Source organism: Lissotriton helveticus, chromosome 1_1, assembly GCF_964261635.1.
Source record: "Lissotriton helveticus chromosome 1_1, aLisHel1.1, whole genome shotgun sequence".
NCBI lineage: Eukaryota > Metazoa > Chordata > Amphibia > Caudata > Salamandridae > Lissotriton > Lissotriton helveticus.
This window is the reverse complement of record NC_136057.1, coordinates 1,126,599,786-1,126,619,413: the sequence shown is the minus strand read 5'-3', so window position 1 is coordinate 1,126,619,413 and position 19,628 is coordinate 1,126,599,786. Positions and strand designations below refer to the sequence as shown.

The 19,628-nt window shown below is 43.4% G+C and overlaps 1 protein-coding gene and 1 pseudogene across 1 annotated transcript in view; both read left to right on the top strand.

Annotated features, from left to right (window-relative positions):
- RLIG1 (RNA 5'-phosphate and 3'-OH ligase 1) overlaps positions 1 to 19,628 on the top strand; it is a 202,751-nt gene that overhangs the window by 86,448 nt on the left and 96,675 nt on the right. Inside the window, exons 4-5 of the mRNA XM_078678878.1 lie at positions 10,799 to 10,915; positions 16,631 to 16,828. Of these exons, the coding sequence (XP_078535004.1) occupies positions 10,799 to 10,915; positions 16,631 to 16,828 (315 nt within the window). The remainder of the gene's footprint in view (positions 1 to 10,798; positions 10,916 to 16,630; positions 16,829 to 19,628) is intronic.
- On the top strand, positions 412 to 1,121 carry LOC144780974 (lecithin retinol acyltransferase pseudogene; annotated as a pseudogene).

Genomic DNA, 19,628 nt, shown 5'->3' with positions numbered 1-19,628 from the left:
TCCCTGGGAAAGGAACCGCTCTAATTTCAGTAATGATTACATCTATAAGAGATCAATGCATGCGTGTGTGTGGTGCTGTTTGCGACTTGGGTAGAACCGGACTCTTTGGTAATGTGCAAGTTGTGAAGGCCTGACAGTTACTTCTAAGTAGAGGGAGAGCGAGCTGTGACTGGCAAGCAGTCTCTGACGCAGGGGACCGTTGATTCTTTTTACTCTTTTAAATAAAGTATTGCGGGCATGTGTGATTTGCAAGCCAGCAAGATGGCTACGTTTTGTTTTCTCTGCTCCGTCCTCCACTTAACCAGCCCCCGCCTTCCCGTCAAAGAGCCTTTATAGGAAAGGCAGTATTTCAAATTAGCAGAAAGAACAGGGCGGCAGCAGCAGCAAAGTGCAGCCTGCAGCGAAGGAAAGATGAAGTCCTCAGTGCTGGAAGTGCTGTATTTTCTAATCGAGAAAGTGCTGCTGATTTCCAACTTCAAATTCTTCAGTGTGTCCGAAGATAAGTGGCCCCTGAATGGCACTATGACATTTCTCTATACAAAAGGGGGGACCTGCTGGAGGTGCCCCGCACCCTCTTCGTCCGCTTTGGCATCTACCTGGGGGAGGACCGGGTGGCCCACCTGATGCCGGATATCCTGCCCCTGCTGTCCGAAGACCCGTCCCTGCTGCAGAAGGTGGTGACCAACAAGCGGCTGGTGCTGGGGGTCCTGGCCAAGGCGGCCAGCGTGCGGGTGGACTCGGTGCACGACTTCGCCTACGGGAGCCGCATCCTGGTTAACCACCTGGACCGGAGCTTCCCACGGGGGGCGCTGCCCGCGGAGGAGGTGGCGCGGCGAGCCGAGCAGCTGGTGGGGGCCGTGGAGTACAGCCTGTTGTGGAACAACTGCGAGTACTTTGTGACCCGCTGCAGGTACGGCAGCCCGGCCAGCCTCCAGACCGACAAGGTAACGTTTACATGGAATACTAGTACTACTAATGCCTACAGCGAGTGTGGCGGGCACAGTGAAAGACCACCGCCGCTGTGGTTACTTGTAAAACTTACATACCTCGGCGCAAAATCACGGAGCAGTCAGATCACTGAATGTGAAACAGACATACCTGCCAACTCCCACCGCTCCTAACACACTGGTGAAGAGCCGAAATCACACGGTGGCAAGGGAAACGGGGTGAGAACCACTGTAAATATTGGTTTTCCAGTTCGTTTTCCGAGGCTTTGAACAGCCGATATCAATTGAGGGGTGCAAAAACACCCCAAGACATCGGCACCAGTCTCACTCAACAACCATTTTTTTAGAGGGGGGCTTAGGGGCAGGGTGGGGTTCAAAAGTGCCTTTAGGTAATTCTCGACCCAATTACCCCCCCCCCCCGCCCCCCCACCCCCCTCCCTCCCTCCCTCCCCCCCCATCTCTCACGTGAGTGTTGTTTGGGTTGGCAGGTTGCAAATGTCACAAAAAGATGTTAATATTTCACTTCTGTTCTTGGATTTTCGTCAGAATAAAATACACTGAACATAATTTCACAAAAGTTCTTTAGAAAAGTTTAAGCTATTTCCATTATAAATTACAATAACTTTTATTTAAGTATTAGTTATTTAAAAAAATTAAACGCCAGTGTTATTTGTAATATCAATACATCGAAGTCATGTAAATACAAAACATATTGCATTACAAATGCTATAGGTATCACATTTGCGAAAGTTATAACTATTGGCATTGTAAATGACAAAGCTATTAATTTAGCTATTTAAAAAAAAAAAACATAAATAAAAACTTTGCCATTTACAATATCAATAGCTCAAACTTTCCTAATGCGAGACCTATTGCATTGCAAATGCTTGTAGTTTTTCTTACATTTACCGGAATGATTATAGCATTCGGGTCATTTTCTTGGAGACTTGTCATCCGCTAGGAGTTGAGCTGCTAATCTAGCTTCCTCCCTTTCGTCTTCACTTTCCGTCATTTTTACTAACAGAAAGTTTTTGTTGCAGATCACGTTTCAAGCGAAACAAAGATTAGGTGCACAATATTTTGGAACACTGTATCCTTCAACGTTGACTAAACCAAAAACTAATACATAGGAATCTCTTCCTACTAAGCTCCGGCGGATATTAACCTTTTACCCACTCCAGACGTCTATTGGAGTATTTACGGGAAAAAGGGTCTGTGTGAAAAGCACGACTGAGTTACTCTAGTGTCTTGCGTTAGATTATCGCCTTACCAAACATTGGGCGCCATGTAGTGTAGTTCCTATATTCCCAATAGGCTCTGCGCTTTGGAATAATAAAACAGCAGTGTAGACGTAGGACTGGGGTCATCTAGGTCTTTACTGACTATATTAGACTTAATTAGTTTTGCCAGCTAGCTCAGAGGTCTCTAGAAACTTTCTCGAATGTTCAGGAAAGAGTTAACTCTCCTGATTTAGACAAGAAGGGATTAGTTTCTGACAACCGCATAAACATGACAACTTTGCTCCCTCAGAATAAAGAGTATATCTCTAGAGTTGTGTGAAAACAATAGACAACTATTTCACTCAGTCGATCGTGCATACTTAGTTTCACCAGAGTGCAGAGAAATAGAGAGACGGGCGTTTTCAATAGAAGGTGTTATTTATTGAGCAGTCTTCTTTCTCATGCAAGAGAAATGAATTGCCACAGTTGCAATACTTATCATGAAGTAAAGTGTGTACAGTAAAAGGAGTATTATGAAATAATACTGTAAAAGCATTGATATGGTTTCTTAGCCATATGATACTTTAAAACGGATAAAATATATACATACATAAAAACATTGACTAACGTACTCAACTGGTGCTTCTAATATACGCCTACCCCGGTGTACCTGACCTAAGCCTAATACGTGGGAAGGAGTAAGTAAGTTGCAGTTTAAGTTGAGTTGTTTTTTTGCCAAGAATCTGAATCAAGAATTCTCTTAAGGGTTTAGTCAGCCCCGTACCTTGCTTCTAGAATGAAGGAGATCTTGTATCTCTTTCTCAGGACTCGATCCTCCAGCAACCCGCAAGGGTGACTGGAAACACCGGAGCTGGATTTCTCGGCTGGAGAAAAGACAGCGCCTCTCTCAGTGCGTCAAATGGGAGGGTCGGCTTCCTTCGGCTCTCGCATCAGCTGGGCGTCGGGCAAGTAGATAGCCACTCTGCTCCAAACCACCGTGTGTTTGCTTAAGGCAACGTTGGTATATTTATACCTGAAAGGTGCCGTGTTTGACGTAAGGTTGGACATAAGACATCACTAAGAACTAACAGTTCTTTCTGGACTCCAGGAGTTCTTGTGCAAATCAAAACAAAAGCAGGGGGAATTCCCGGGCTGCTGGAGGCTTGGTTTGTTTAAAGAACGCGTTGTACTTTCTAGGAGTCTATGGGAGTAGCCTTGCCCTATTTGGACTGCATGGGCTATGACTAGATATGGACATGATTCCTATGCCTTTATAAGGATATGTTTTATTATAACCACATAAGGGCATGAATCTGGGATATCTAATTAGGGTCCTAGATAGATTCACAACAAAACTTTTTGCTCAAAAAACGTTTTCCTGAGGCTTTGTTGAACTTTCTTGGTGAGCAAGTATAGCATAAACAAATGTATTCATGTACTCAGGTGAAAAAATACTGTGCAGTCATATAATCCCCCACCCTTCAAATGTCAGTCATTCTGTTAATTACAGGAAAGAGCTAGAGCATCAAACTAGCCCATCATATCTAGCCCAAGAGGAGTGGCAGTAATCTGCAATAAACCCTAACAAATACATTAAAGCAATTATTGTTCAAAGCATGCATTGTTTTAATTTAGTAGATCCATTTATTCATTCAAAAGTTGGTATTAAATAGTCCTGTCTTTAACTACTTTGTACTAAATGTAATACCATATGCTTATAAAAGTCACTTTTTGCAGTGCTTTATCACCAGCGACAGTCAGTCTTCTTCATTTATTGTACATACAATCTTAATTTACTGAGTGCTAGCATGGTGATGGCTACCTTTTTAGGAAGAGGTGCTGTACTGGACTAAATATACCCACAAATTTGTTTTACAGCAAGATAAAGGAAATTCATCCCAATAATGTGTGCTACTGTTTCGGCTGGGCTGGTACTAAATAAAAATGTTTTTAAGGTATCCCTTTCCAAAATGTAGATAAATATGCAACCAATTTGGTTATAACTCAGAGTACTGAGCAAGAAAACAATATTGCAGTACTTAATGTGGGCCTATATTGAGATGGTTCTTGCACTGCTGAGCTTAATCACTACCTTTTCTGTGAAAGCAGTTGTTCGTCAGCTATTTCTACCTGGTACAATGGCCAACGTAGAATTTGTGCTTTGCTGAAATTAGTTGTTGGGCCATTCTGCAGGATCATCCCCAAACATTTTGCTTCCCCTATTTTTGCTGAATTCGTTTTTTAGGTCTCGCCTAGCGACGCAGTGCATGCGCTGCACGCCTTGGCGAGACCTATAGTCGTCGGTTTGGTGGCTGAAGGGGACAGGGATGTGCACGCTCACGGTGCCCGGACAGCCCATGTGCATGCTCATGGCATCTCTTTCAGCGTGGGCCTGGACAACCGAGAGGCACGCTCACGGCGTCTCTTTCAATGCGCACGACCTCAGAGACTGCGGGAGGGGGAAAGTAGATGTGCACACAAACAGGAGATGTGCATGCGCCGGGCACCCGGCTTTTGAACACAAGGCACGCACAGCGTGCTTTCACTTTCCCTCCCTCCCCCCCCCATCGGACAGGAGATGTGCAAGCGTTTGGTGTGCGCGCATTTCACGCTTCCTGCAAAGTCCCCCGGCCGTGTCTTTTCATATAGCGTTTTAGCAGAACAACCGCATGATATGAGAAACAGAAGTACGAGAAAAAGAAGAAATCTGAACTTGATGCCATAGCAAATTGCATTAATCTGTAAGGAGGTATTGGAAAGTTCCATTAATAACAATTAGAAGCTCTTGCAGTTGATTCTTTTTTACCTTCAGGGGACTCAACAAGACAGTTTGTTGCCAGTCTCGTGGGTGCATGGACTATGCCAGATATTTCTTGCAAAGTGGTCTCAACAGAATGGTTCAGTTGAAGCCATTTTGCCCAAGCTTTGATTCAAAGTAATGAAAACATGGATCAGAGGTTCATGCTTCCCCAGTAGAATTGTTACTTTTTCTGAGAATCCTGCACTTCAGAGAGAAATTGAACACAACCAAAAATGCAGCACCGGTTTGATGAATGTTGCTAATATCGGAATGATATTAGAAAGGACATTGAGGTTCAGGCCGTAATACCTCGATTGTCTGGTGCTGTAAGGTGAAACGCATCGGTAGCGGTCGAGAGCTGTCCCCCATGTTGTCATCTTGTGCCAGTTGCTAGCATAATTCGAGCCCGGATGCGGTGAGTGCTATGTTACTCATTAACATAGGGTGATTTTAGTGGTTTTTCGGCTTCTGAAAGCTTTTTCTGGCTGTGCAGGCAGATGGAGAGATTCCTTTTTTATTTGATGTCTAAGTGGCCGTCATTGATTTTTTTTCTGTAATGATGATTACATTTAATTCAGCAGCAGATGACATTGGAGTGTGCATGGGTTCATAAAATAGTTTGTATGGGATTACTATGCTGTTGTTTAGCAATCTGTGGATTTTAATGTAACATACTCTTTTCTAGAAATCCATGAATACACAAGCCTCTTCGAAGCCTCTTTAAGCATACACACTTAAATATATTATATAGAAAAAACTGCTAGGTTACTGTCTGTATTAATGCCCCTGTATTTAGACAAATTGGTGGCAGTGGCTGTTTCGATTCATATTTCCAATGTTCTATTTTGTTCTTGTTCCATTTTGCATTGTAAACGCTCCAAAGTTGAAAAGATGAAGGGGAGTGGGTTGAATCCCCAGAAACATTCATAGTGTGGTGTACATGGCATACACTGGCATGCCCATGGAATGAGTGTGGTACAAGGGTAGTAGGGAGGCTCCTCCATTGGGTACAGCAGCTTGGCTCTCTTTGATGTGATGAGTATGGGGCACGTGAGGGGTTAATGATCACCGGCAAGGGATATGGTGTGGGTGTATTCCCTACCAGAGATACCTTCCTCGTGATGTGTACTGCTGATTTAACTCTCCTTACTTCTTCTATCACTACTCTTGCTCTCCTACCAGCTACATCACATTGTTTAAAGATCTTTGAGCATCTGATACAGCAAACACGAGGATCCTCCCCCGTTTGATAATATTTAAGCCTTCCTTTTCATCCTGAAACTCCCCCTAGGATATCAGTGTCCTCAGTGCAGAAAGATTTTGTGTCACTTCTCCCACCTTTCTAAACCGCGTTTTCTTTTCTGCTAAATCTCATGGGTGCGATGGCCACCTCCCTCTGAGTCATCACAAACTCTGTTTCCATTCATGGGCTGTAATGGTGCGATCTGATGCTGTAGTCTTCCTTTGCTTTTGTTTAGTTAATTAGACTAACATGACCCGTGCCAATGATTTGTGCCTTTAAAGCAAAGAACTAGAGACTGTGCCCATGAAAACCTTGAGGTGTTCGCCGTCCTCCTGCATTAACTTGTGGCAGATGTTTGCATCAACTTCTGCTGATTGACACCTGTAACAGGAAACATCCTTTACAACACAGCTATTAACGCACTGCCTATACAGTGCATTCCTAAATAATGCATAAGTCTTTACCAGACGTCTTTACCTCTCAAACGTTTACCACACGTACACCTTTATCATGCATACCTTTACAACACAAATGTAAGTATTTTGCTTGGAAGTTTAAAGAGTTGTTTTGTATATATAACGCAAGGGCATTTTGTAGGGTTATGGGGTGCGTAGGGGTATTTGGGTGGCAAGGGGATTTTTACGGTTTACGGTGTGCAGGGGTATTTCGGTGGTATGGGTATTTTTAAGGTTTTTAGGGTTTAGGATGGATAAGGGTATTTGAGTGGCAAGGGTATTTTTATGGTTTAGGGTGGGTAATGAAATGTGGGTGGCAAGGGTATGTGTAGGGTTTAGGGTGGGAAGGGGAGTTTGGGTGGCAAGGGCTTATTTAGGGTATATTATGGATAGGGGTATTTGGGTGCCAAGTGTATTGTTAGGGTGGGTAGAGTTATTTGGGTGGCAAGAGTATTTTCAGAGTTTAGGGTGGACAGGATTAAGGGATTGGGGTTGATAAGGTAATACAAATATATATATATATATATATATATATATATATATATATATATACACACGCATATATGCATGTATTTTATATATATATGTACATATAGATATCTGTGCAGACATATGTTTATGCGTGTGTATATAAATACAGACATACACACACATATATTAAAAAAAGGCTTTACACTTACCTGTGAAATGCTTAAATTTGCATTAAAAAGTCATGCGTGGTATAGGTATGTTCGTGGTAAAACCTTTTGTGGTAAAGATTAATGCGTTGTTAAGGCATGTGTGGTAAACGCATGCATGGTTCCCTCATACAACCCCCTGTAACTGACCAGCCTGTCTGTAGCATAACCCATAAGTACATTAACAAGCATTTCCAATGCAATAGGTCTCGCATTTACGTGAGTTAAAGCTTTTGGCATTGTAAATGACTGCCTTTTATTTATGTTTTAAAAACCAAAACATAAATAAAAGGCATTGTCATTTACAATGCCAATAGCTCAAACTTGCGTAAATGCGAGACCTATTGCATTGCAAATGCTTGTGTTGGCCTGTAGTTAGTCTTAAGCGAGGGCCTGGAAAGCAGGGCTTCTGCACACCTCAGAGGGGTGCCTCTAGAAACTTCTCCCCTCTTCAAAGGCACAATTGGCTATAAATATATCTGGACCTGTGGATACTCTGGCATGAAGAAGGACTGATGTGCTACTACAAGGACTGCCATTATGCTGGACTGCAGCTCTAAAGGAACTGCTTCCCTGCTGTGCTGACCGGCTACCCTCTTGCCTAGGGAAGGAGAACTGAACCCGCAACTTCATCTTGAACCTATGACCCCAGAATGACTCCAAGGGCTAGTCTGCTGTCCTCCTGATCTGACCCTACAAGACATAAAAGGCTCCTCAACACCCTACACTAGCCCGTGGACCCAGCATCAGCAGGTTCCTGCCCTCAAGTGGTGACTCTCAGGTCCTGAACCCACGGTGTGGCTCACAGGTGCTGAAATCAAGATTTTGGACTCAGTGACCATGAACAGGCCCATTGACTTCAAAACCTCGTTGCTCAGACCGCAAATCAGCACGGAACTCTGTCAGTCTGACTCTTTGTACTGCAGCATCAACTGCTCACGGACACCACCACTGCGAAGCTCCAGCAATGTTTGCCCAAGACGCAGACTGGCTCCTTGCACTTCGCTGACAACACCCTGCAATGTTGTCCTTGTGCCTCACAGCCATCTGCAATGCTAACAGGATTCTTACCACAAGCTAGAGAAGGTAATCCTTACATGGAACTAACCTGGGACTGTATCAGAGCTGTACTCCATTGTGGTCGGCCTAAACTTTGGAATTTGACCTGGTCCAGCGCGACCAGATATCTTGAGTTGCTTTTAGGCGCTATATTCACTTTATTCTTTAGAATTCATAACTACGGCAATAATGATTGGATTTTTGACATTTTGGTCATGTTCTCTTTATTACATTCAGCTCTATTTGTCTAATTTGGGGTGGAATCTTTTTGTGTAGTGTTTTCACTGTTTTACTGTTTGATGTGTTGCACAAATACTTTACACATTGCCTCTAAGTTAAGCCTGACTGCTCTGTGCCAAGCTACCAGGCGTTGAGCACAGGTCAATTTGGAATTTGCTTGTGTATTACCCTCACAAGGATTACTGGTGCTGCTTGACCAGGGCTCATACCCACGTTAACCACTAACCCAGTTTCTCACAACTGCCTTTTTGGTCTGATCCTCTGGTAACCATGAGAATGGCAATGGTTAATGGAAAGTTACCTTCCTGTGATACGCTGCAAGGTTCCTAATTGATTTCTCACTTTTCATTGATTTTTGGAAGAGGTGTGGCACAGCGGCCAGGGCAACTGACTCTGGACGCTGGGGATCACGGTTCGATCCCCGGCTCCCGTGGCAGGGGTCTGCCCAGCACCATGTGACCCTGGGCAATAGCTCGCTTAATCTTCCCGACGGCCCCCAGCGCCTTGACACCTTCGGGTAATTGTTCGCACTTTACAAATACTGGACATTTACACACTTCTTATATAAACCAAAGCACAGCGTGTTATCTACAGGCTGCTGTATTGCCACATCACCAGATATGTTAAAATAAATAAACATGACAACAGCAATTGTTTTCAACTGTTAAAGTCCAGTTGTTGTAATAGCGTATGAATTTTTAAACACATCCTCTTAATGTCTACATATTCTCTTCCGGTTTGGCACAGTGAGCCTTACCTATTTTATAGTCTCTATGTGATGGGACCTCTTCTTTGATCCAGTATAGGGCAATGTCCCTTTTACTGAACAGTAAATTCATAGCTAGTGTCAGACCCCCTTCCCCCCGGTGGCCCATTCAAATCACTCCTGATATCCAACAAAGTGTACTTGGGATGAAGGTGGAGAGGTTTAAATGTCTCACCCATTTCTACAAGTATTATGCATTTGCCTCCAGTAATTTATTTCCTTCAGATCATGTGAAGACAGGAAACATCTCAGGCAATTGGGAGTGTTTTTCCATAACCATTTGCCATAATTTTATGGGGTCGTAATATGTTATGTGAAAGTACTTAAACTAGTAGTAACTTGAGGCAGGAGGATCTGCCACAGCCCGGGCAGGTAAGAGAGGTGGAGGGAGGAGGGGGGGGGCATTTGACAGACGACGACGACGGAAATGTATTTATTTATTTAGTTTTCCCTTGTCATTGTGAGTCAAAATCCTACCCGTCCGCCCTCACGGCTCTTACCTGCACGAGCCGCGGCCAAAGATGATATTGCCAGGCAGCATGAAGGAATTTAGGCCCCAAGTCATTTGTCATCTTCTAAGGTGCCTAGTTCAACTTCCAATTTTCTCTTCATGCCCACCAGTCGACAGGGGATGTTGATGACCAGTGGTCTACGTCCCATTCGCTCCATGGTTATTTTCAGTTTCAGATATCTGAAATTTGAGAACTGATACTAAGTCTTCATTTTATACACATTCAGAGCTTGTCTCGGGTGCAGACATCTGTAGAACTGTGAGCAGTGTAAGCAATATTCTGTCGTCACCTGGGTACGCTATTTCATATAACTACTGGACCATATATGGAAGGTTTTGCTATTCCTATTAAATCCCATAATTTGAATCACCAGAGATCGACCATCTGTTTCAGCCAAGTACCATGCCATTCAGGGATTACCGTTGTAAGGGTCTTGTGCCTTTTAATGTGTCTGACGGTCTGTTGCCAGCATATCAATGAGACTTTAGTCAGCAGGGATAATCTGTGTGGAATAGGGGAACCATAGAGTACCATTCCAGGGCAAGGTCTCAAAGGAGATTATGTTCTAGTCTGGTGCCTAGGTCAACTCTGTCACCGTAGAGCCAATGGGACAGCCAGAAATCCAGTTTGCTATACCCCATGGTAAGTTGCCTGCACATACTTTGTAAAAGAGACTTTGGGTTAAAGCCCACCACAAAAGCATTTCATTAATGTTGACTTCAATTCTGAAAACAAGTTTGAGGTATTTGTGTGTAATATACATTGGCCAGATGCTTATCATTTCAAAGAGTGCCCTCTTCCCCAAGGGGCGAGGAGTGACATTGATAGATTTTTTTTTCTCACAAATGTGCAAAATAAGCCTATTTGTTTGTTTTAAAGAATTTATTTGGAACGTGGAAGAGGATTTTAAAACCGTCCCCGAGTCCTGGATTCCTGCCAAAGAAATTGACCAGAGCAACGGTCATCCACTTCCTGATGAAACTGGACATATTCCAGGTGAGAACTCGTAAGACACGTTTTGTCTTCTTTGTTGTTTTGCCAGGAGTTCAAATGTAGTGTGGATCTTGTTTGTAGTGAGAACGCCCACGAGATACCAGGAATTTTTATTTTGTGGTTATAGGGGTGGGGGCTGCCTGAGATGGCATGCCCCCGTAAGTCTTTCTGCCGTACCTGGGGGGGTGGGGAGTGGGGGGGGGGTCAGAAAGGCCACTAGTTGGCAGGGATTATTTTGTTTTTAGGGGGGGAGCATGCCCAAGATGGGCATGCCACTGCCCCCACTCCAAATATGATTCTGCAGTCTTTATGCCCCCCTACTTCCTCTTCAGGAGATGAGGTCAATAGGCCCTAATCAGCCCCCGGGGTGCAGAAAGCCCACTAGGCACCTGCAATTGTTTTTGGTTATTTTACTTTGGGATGGGGGCTGCAAAAAATGCCAACGCCCCCAAAAAAATGCCACAGCCTTTCTGCCTCCCCTGCGAGGCAGAAGGGGCAATAGTCCCTAGTCTGCCCCCCGGGGGCAAAAAGCCCACAAGGCACCAGGGAATTTTTTTCATACATAGGGATGGGGGCTACAGAGAATGGGCATACTCATTCACCCACCACCAAAAAAGGCTTTCCGTCCCCTCGGAAGGCAGATCGGAGCAATAGCCCCTTATCTGCCTCTTGCGGATATGTTTATTTGAATGCCTGTGAGAAGCCCCATATGCAAGGGTCACTCCTATTTTTTAGGTACAAATTTTGGCTTTCAGTGATATTTTGATTCTCATCTGCACCTAAGCGGGGGCAGAAAAACACTAGAAACCAGGGACAGTTTGTGTGTGTGTAAACTGGAGGTTGGGTGACGGTCTGCGTGTACTGACCTTTGGCTGGCATTTAGCTGGCAATGTGTGTGGATCTGCTCTTGGCTTATGGTATGGGTGGCCCTGTGCTTGATGACTGTGTGTGGGTTATCGCTTGCCCGGTGGTGTGCATGGAGTGGCGCTTAGCTGGTGGTGTACGTGGACTGGTGCTTGGCTGGCTGTGTGCATGGATGGTGCTTGGCTGCAGGGCTGGACTGGCTGTAGCGGGTTCCGGGTGTTTTCCTGGTGGGCCGGTTTTCTGGCCGTGGGGGACAGTTTTGTCGCTGAGAGCTGGTTTTGCAGCAGTGCTGCAATATCCGGCCACAGTAACAAAAGCGGGAGCAGTGCTCTTTACTAGCCCGCCCCGCCAAGCCCCCCCCACCACCCAGAGCCAGTCGAGCAGCAATCTACGAGGGCCGGTTGCTGTTCCCAGTCCGGCCCTGCTTGACTGGCAGTGTGCGGGAATGGCGTGGATATTGCTTGGCTGACTATGTGCATTGGTAGCATTTGGCAGGACGTGTACTTGGATGGCAGTTGGTTGTGGTGTGTATGGATAGTGCTTAGCTGGCGATGTGTGTGTGGATGGCACTTGGCTGGAGATGTGCGTGGATGGCGCTTGACTGGTGGTGTGCATGGATGGCGGTGTGCGTGCACGACTCTTGACTGGCGGTGTAGCTTGCATGGATCCCCCAGCAATTTCTTACCCAGAATCCCCAAAAAACCTCAAATTTACGTTCAAAGTCACATTTTTCTTACATATCTGTGTGAGTAAGTTGTAGGATCACCGTGCAGGCACAGATTTCCTACTACCGAACATTCCCCTTGGTGTCCCGAGAAAAATTATACCTCACTTGTGTGGGTACCCAAAGTAGTGTCAGCCTAAAAACTTATAAACAAACTGCCTGTTTGGACCCACTTTGAGCCACCCTCAATCTTTTTGGCCCTTCCATATCATAGGCACTCAGCCCATCCACACAAGTAAGGTATCATTTTTATCAGGAGACTGAGGGGAACATTAAGTGGAAGGAAATGTGTGCTGTGCGGTGATCTCACAACTTTCCCACACAGATATTAGAGGAAAATGTGACTTTTTAGCTAAGTTTGAGGTTTGCAGCGGATTCTGGGAAGGAAAATATTGGGGGATCAACACAAGCCACACTTCCCTGGACTCCCACGGGTGTCTAGTTTTAAGAAATGTCTGGGTTTTTTAGGTTCCCCAAGACGCCTTCAAACCCAGGACCAAAAACGAAAGTACCCACCTATCTATCATAAAACGAGCAGATTTTTCAAGGGGGTTACCTGCATTTTTGGCCCCAGTCTCAGCGGCCATCTAGGGAAACATACCAGACCCAAACATTTCTGATAACTAGACAGCCTGGCGTGTGCAGGGAGGTATGGCTTGCATGCCCCCCCCCCCCCAACATTTTTCCTCCCAGAATCCCCTGCAAATTTAGCCGAAAAAACTAATTTTTCTCAAATCTCTGTGTGGAAAAGTTGTGGGATCACCGTGCTGACACAAATTTCCTACCACCGGGCGTTTCTCCAGGTCTCCCGATAAAAATGGTACCGCACGTGTGTGGGTGGGCCAAGTACCCGCGACAGGCAAGGGCCCAAAACGTATCGTGGAGACTATCCCAAAAGGACCTGGTTTTGCAATGGGGGGCACCTGGGTCTGTTGCCCAGGGCTCGGCGACCATCTAGGAAAACCTACCGAACACACACGTTTCTGAGAACTAGACACCCTTGGGAGTCCAGGGAGGTTTGGCTTGCGTGGATCCATCAACTTTTTCCTACCCACCAAAATTTGAGGTTTGCAGGGGATTCTGATTAGGAAAACGTTGGAGGTTCCACTCAAGCCATACCTCCCTGGACTCCTCCGGGTGTCTACCTTTCAGAAATGTGTGGGTTTGGTAGGTTTCCCTAGATGGCCGCCAAACCTGGAGCCAAACACTCAGGTGCCACCTTGCAAAACCAGGTATTTTTCCTCAATACGTTTTGGGCCCTTGCCTGTTGCGGGTACTAGTCCCACCCACGCAAGTGAGGTCCTATTTTAATCAGGAGTCCTGGGGAAATGCTGGATGATAGAAAATTTGTGTCAGCCCGGTGATCCCAAAACTTTGCCACACAGAAATATGATAACATTTTGATAATTTTCAACTGAATTTGTGGTTTGTAGGGATTCTGGGTAGGAAAACATTGGGGGGTCCACACAAGCCATACCTTGCTGGACTCCCCCGGGTGGCTAGTTTTCAGAAATGTGTAGGTTTGGTAGTTTTCCAAGATGGCTGCCAAGCCCGGGCCAAAACCCAGGTGACCCCCACTTGCAATACCAGGTTGTTTTGTGATGGGTATGTTTTGGGCCCTTGCTTGACGTGGGTACTTGGCCCACCCACGTGAATGAGGTACCATTTTTATTTGAAGACTTTGGCGAATGCGGGGAGGGTGGAATTGTATGGATCTGTGCAGATTCCAGAATTTCCATCACCGAAATGTATAGGTTTGTTAGGGTTCCCTAGGTCCCAGCCGAGCTAGGGTTCAAAATCTGCATCTAGGCACTTTGCCAAAAAAGGGTCACTTTTACTGTAAAAATGTGGTGTGTCCATGTTGCGTTTTGGGCTGTTTCTTGTCTCTGGCACTAGGCCTACCCACACAAATGAGGTGCCATTTTTATTGGGTGTCTTGGGAGAATTCAGGATTGTAGAGCAACCCTTATTGCCTATTGACTTTCTATGCATTTCTGCCTTCCTAATGTAAGACAATGTGTAAAAAAGAAGTCACTTTGAAAAATGTCCTACAATTCACAGGCTAGTATTGGTAACCACAAATTCGGAGATGGGCAAATAGCTACTGTTTCTAAATTTTCATATTTTGTTCCTATTTCGGAAATACATAGGTGTCTTTGATACCTATTTTTCACTCTTTATATTTTACCAAATTAATTGCGATATACCCGGTACACAATAAAAAACCACTGCAAGACGTTGCTCAGTTATTGGCTCTGGGTTCCTCGGGTTCTTTGTGAACCTACAAGTCCTATATATCCCTACAACCAAAAGGGTCCAGCGGATGTAATGATATATTGCTTTCAAACATCTGTTATACGTAGAAGTTACAGGTGAAAACGTTGGCACCTATGGCTGTTTTTTTCCAATTCATTTTCAATATTTCTTATTTTCAACTGTTAGTTTCTATAAAAAAAACCTTGAAGGATCTACACAAATGACCGCTAGATGAATTCAAAATGTTGTCTACTTTTCAGAAATGTATAGCTTTCCGGGATCTATTATTGCTTTCACACCCATTTTTACCACTAGGAAGGAGGTTGAAAGCAGAAAAAGTAGGAAACATAGGCTATCTCCCAGTAAAATGCCAAAACTGAAAATAATTTTGGTTTTCTGACAAGAGTCTGCTTGTCCCTGAAAGCTGGGAAGATGATAAATTCAGCACCACAAACCCTTTGTTGATACCATTTGCAGGGGGGAAACCAGATGCTTTCTTCTGCAGCACTTTTTCCCCATTTTTCTCCCCAAAAACCAACATTTTGCTGTATTTTGGCTAATTTCTGGGTCCCCTCCTGGGGAATCCACAAACCCTAGGTACCTTTAAAATCCCTATGATGTTGGAAGAAAAGGGTGCACATTTGGCGTGGCTTCCTTATATGGACAAAAATGTACAGGGGCCTAAGCTAGAAGTACCCCAATAGCCAAAAAGGCTTAGCACGGGGGGGGGGCCTAGCAGCAAAACGGTTAAGAAATGAAGGCACATTGGGTTGACCTCATCTGTCTTAAAGCTTTGTGATGCCTGATAGGTCTTAGGCACTGTACAAATCTATTGCTGAACTGCTGCTGCACCTTTACTGCCGAGTGATAGCCTTCTTATTTCTGAGGGGAGGTATTCCCTGTTAATATGGTTCAGCCTTTTCTCTCTCTCCCATACCCTCTTCCCCACCTATCGCTCATTGACCATATCCTTCTTTATGACCCTGTACAGCAGTAGTCACTGGTGCTATGTCATTTAGGTGTTTGTCAGGGGGTGAGTCATTCTAACCTGCAGGCCCCTACACGTGAATGTAAACTCTGATGTTCTGATTGGGTGAAGAGAAAGGGAATCCTAGGAACTCTAATGATGCAGCCGAGGAGCATTAACCTCGGCAAGGTAAGCCACGTTAAGTACTCAATCTGTGCACTCAACTGCAACTTCACGTAATTGCAGTCTGAACACAATTTTATGTTCCCTAAACAAGATGGAATATGTCACTAAGTAGTAATAACCAGGATGCGATTCTCTCAACATTTGTATCTGAAACATTAACTGGTGATAAACAAATTAATAAATCAGATTAAGGAGGGAAACTGATGTCAGCCTTGTCATGGCTCCTCAATAATGGTCTACGAAAGTGATATTGCTTTTCTAAATATACTAAGGAATGACAGCCTCTAACGACGAAATACTCAACATCACATACATTTGTGAGAAATACTAACACTGTAGAGGCAGGTGCAGATTAGGATCTTGTACCTTTGCAAACATTTTTTTTATGTCGGCAGGCATCCTTGGAAAACCTGGTTTTGACTTTGGGTTCAATAGATAGTAGTAAAGACTATTAAGAGGACCTGTATTTTGATGTATGTTGTGTAGCAATGTATTATAGCACTGAGCCCCTCCGTGTGAAAATAAATACTATTGTATTTGAAATTTGATCACCATCCACCTTACTCTTGTAAAGTAGTAATGCTATTGGTCTGTTGCTTAGAGTAGGCAGCCTTTCTTTTAGCATAAGCTTAGCTGTTACTGTACCAATATGACAAATGTCTGTCCACTCCATATTTCTACAGACACTAACTTCTAATTAAAAACTGTTCTTCTTGTACAGGTTGGGTGCCCGTAGAGAAAGGAAGCAAGCAATATTGTTGGCACTCTTCAGTGATAAACTATGAGGCTGGAGTGGCTCTTGTACTGAAACCGGGAGATGAGGATCCAGACATTTTGGAAATTAGTCTTATACAATTATGTAATCTGTTAGAGCAAACGCTAGAACTTATTGGTACCAACATTAATGCCAATCCATATGGTAAGGTCTTAATCTTCATTGTTCATTTGTAATGGTGCTTTGCATTTGTATTAATCTAGAGAAAGATGTGGTGCAGAACCTATAAAATATTGCCTTTAAATTAGCCGCTAAGTAATCCTAGCCTGTTTGCAAGTGACTTATTTACCCAGTTCACCAAATACATTAACTGGTTTTTTGTTCCAAGTAATTTGTATACTATGTATGACTCCCAAGGTGACCTCAAAGCTCTGTTTGTTTGTTGAAATGTTAGCCTTCATTCAAAGACATTCATTCTATATATGGAAATTGTTCTGCAGCTGGAAGATTGCAACTAACCTAGGTTTTACAGATATCGTCTTTTTTAGACTTTACTTAGTTTGTAGAGAGAAAAGGGTTTCATGACAATAATATGATCCATTTTCACATGCTTTTATTCTTCTGCTAATAGTTGGCAACCGTTTCAGTGTTTATAAATCGGCTGTGAGTGTGAAGTGTTGTTGATTTGAGAATGGATCATTATGATTCTCTGTGATTCTGATTAATACACATATGTTTTTTATACACCATCATGTGTGGTAAAGGTAACAGCCAATGGGGGCATAATTTTTTGTACACTTCAAACACTTCATTCCAGTAGAATCTCAAACAAGAAAACTATTTGTAAATCAGTTACACAGTTGACAGGAATGATAGATCTGGCGATCATTTAATTTTCTAGGGCAGACCAAATAATTGTGAAAAATCTATAGACCTGATGTCCCTTGTTCCCAAGTAGGTAGGATCTCTATGCGCCCACACTCGGGACTGAACAATTGGTCTAAAATTAATGCAATTGCTTAAAAAAATTGATACCATTCATATGAGACAATCCACATGCATTTTACCAAAGCCTACACCCTGTTTAACTTATTTCCTCCTGTCAAACAGAATTCATGGCTATGCTTATCTGGTACAGTTTGTTTTGAATTCTACCATTTCTTCTTTCATTGTTCTCCTGCCTCCTCCCTCTCCACAAGTTTTATTTTTGTATTTTAAGGTAGAACTAACCTTCCTCTGCTGTGCATTTTTTAAATTACAATTGCGAATGATTCCCCGGATGTACATCGCTGATGCAAAGCAGTGAGTCGCAAAACTTTGACTTTGGGGTACCAATGATCCTTTCAAAGTGGATGGATAGGTGTTCCTATTAAAGTCCTTAGTTAAATAGGCTGGTGCACCCTGAAGTTGGATCAGGTGTCAAAATCCTTCCAAGAGGTTCATTGCCCTTTGAGCCCAACACCTGCAGCCGTCTTGGCTGCATGTCATTCGTACAGGGATACTTAAGAGATCGGTTCAGGAAGTGTGCTGTTCTCAATATTGTAGTGGTATACTACTACTGGTTAGTGAGCAGTGCTTCTACATCTCACTTGATTTTAACTTTAATGCCAGACATTGATTCTGGAGGCTGTTGTCGCTTTGTTTAGTACCTTACAAAGCACAATAATGAGAAGTTTGAGTTGCACAACTTCGTACTATATACATCCTCAGTTCAAGACAGACCTGCATTGCATAGAAAACAATTGGCAGTTCACTTGGTGTCTCATCAGATGCTAAAGGCTGTTCCCATGCTTTCTGTGCTTTCACCTGTGTTCATAAACAGTTTGGAATCCAAACATTAATTTGTTGTCCTGATTTTCTTTTTTGTTACATTGCACCTTTCTTTGTCACTCAATTAATAGAAGTGGAAATACCTAGCCGCCAGTTTCTTTTTGATGGTTTTGGGTTGCATTTTAATCCCTCCTGCTTGGAACTTTGGACACTAATGTTAAGGTGCCTGGACCCGTGGTAGTTAATCAGTTTCATAACAGATTGAATGCGGGACTACTTTGACCTAATTTAGTTCCAGGTTGCCAACTGCTAAAATGAACACTTTTCCCATGTCGAAGCCATCTGTTAGTCCAGGAACAGTCATCAAAAACTTCACTGACACTGTGATGGCTTTAAAAATGTTATAGCAATTTCTTTAGGCCCTTGTACTTCATAGTAAGTATATATTTCTTCCAAATATACATGTATCTATCCCCCTTCCAGCAGAAGGCAATCCTTTAGCTAAACCACGTCCTCAGGCCATTGGGGAAAAATCGTCTTTTTCAACACTGCCAAAGAAAATAAATATGAAAAGGGATAGGTGTTCTTCAGATTCAGATAATGAATGGAGACCCTTACATATGATTTAAAGAATGAATGACGTTTGAGGCTGTTGAACGTCTGCCTTCTGAGCCAACCACTTCAGGTCTTTTCCAAGGCGTGTTCTCTCCACTCTATGCTTAACCTCCATTAAGCATAGTCATAATTGATTGACCAATCTCTCCATAGGCCTCATATTTAATCTTGTATATCTAAAGCACATCCTTCCTTCCCAGCACTCCTTTATGTTTCTGAACATAACACCTTTATATTAAACATGTTGCTAGTACTTAGCAAATTACTGATATTCTGATTTGTCACTAATCGCTATCTGACTAGATCAATTATCTTAGTTGATTTATGCAAACACTGCCTTTCAGTGTTTGGGCGAACCTGAATACTCACAATAACATTCCTACATTGGAAAGCGAATCTATGTATTGACTTATTGATTAAGTCTTCCAGTTCCATCTGAATCTAGTAATGGCTTTGTTGTAAATGTATCTAGGACCCTATTTAAATATTCCAGATTCATGCCCTTATGTGGTTATAACAAAACATATCCTTATAAAGGCATAAGAATCATATCCATATTTAGTCATAGCCAATGCAGTCCAAATACGGCAAGGCTACTCCCATAGACTCCTAGAAAGCA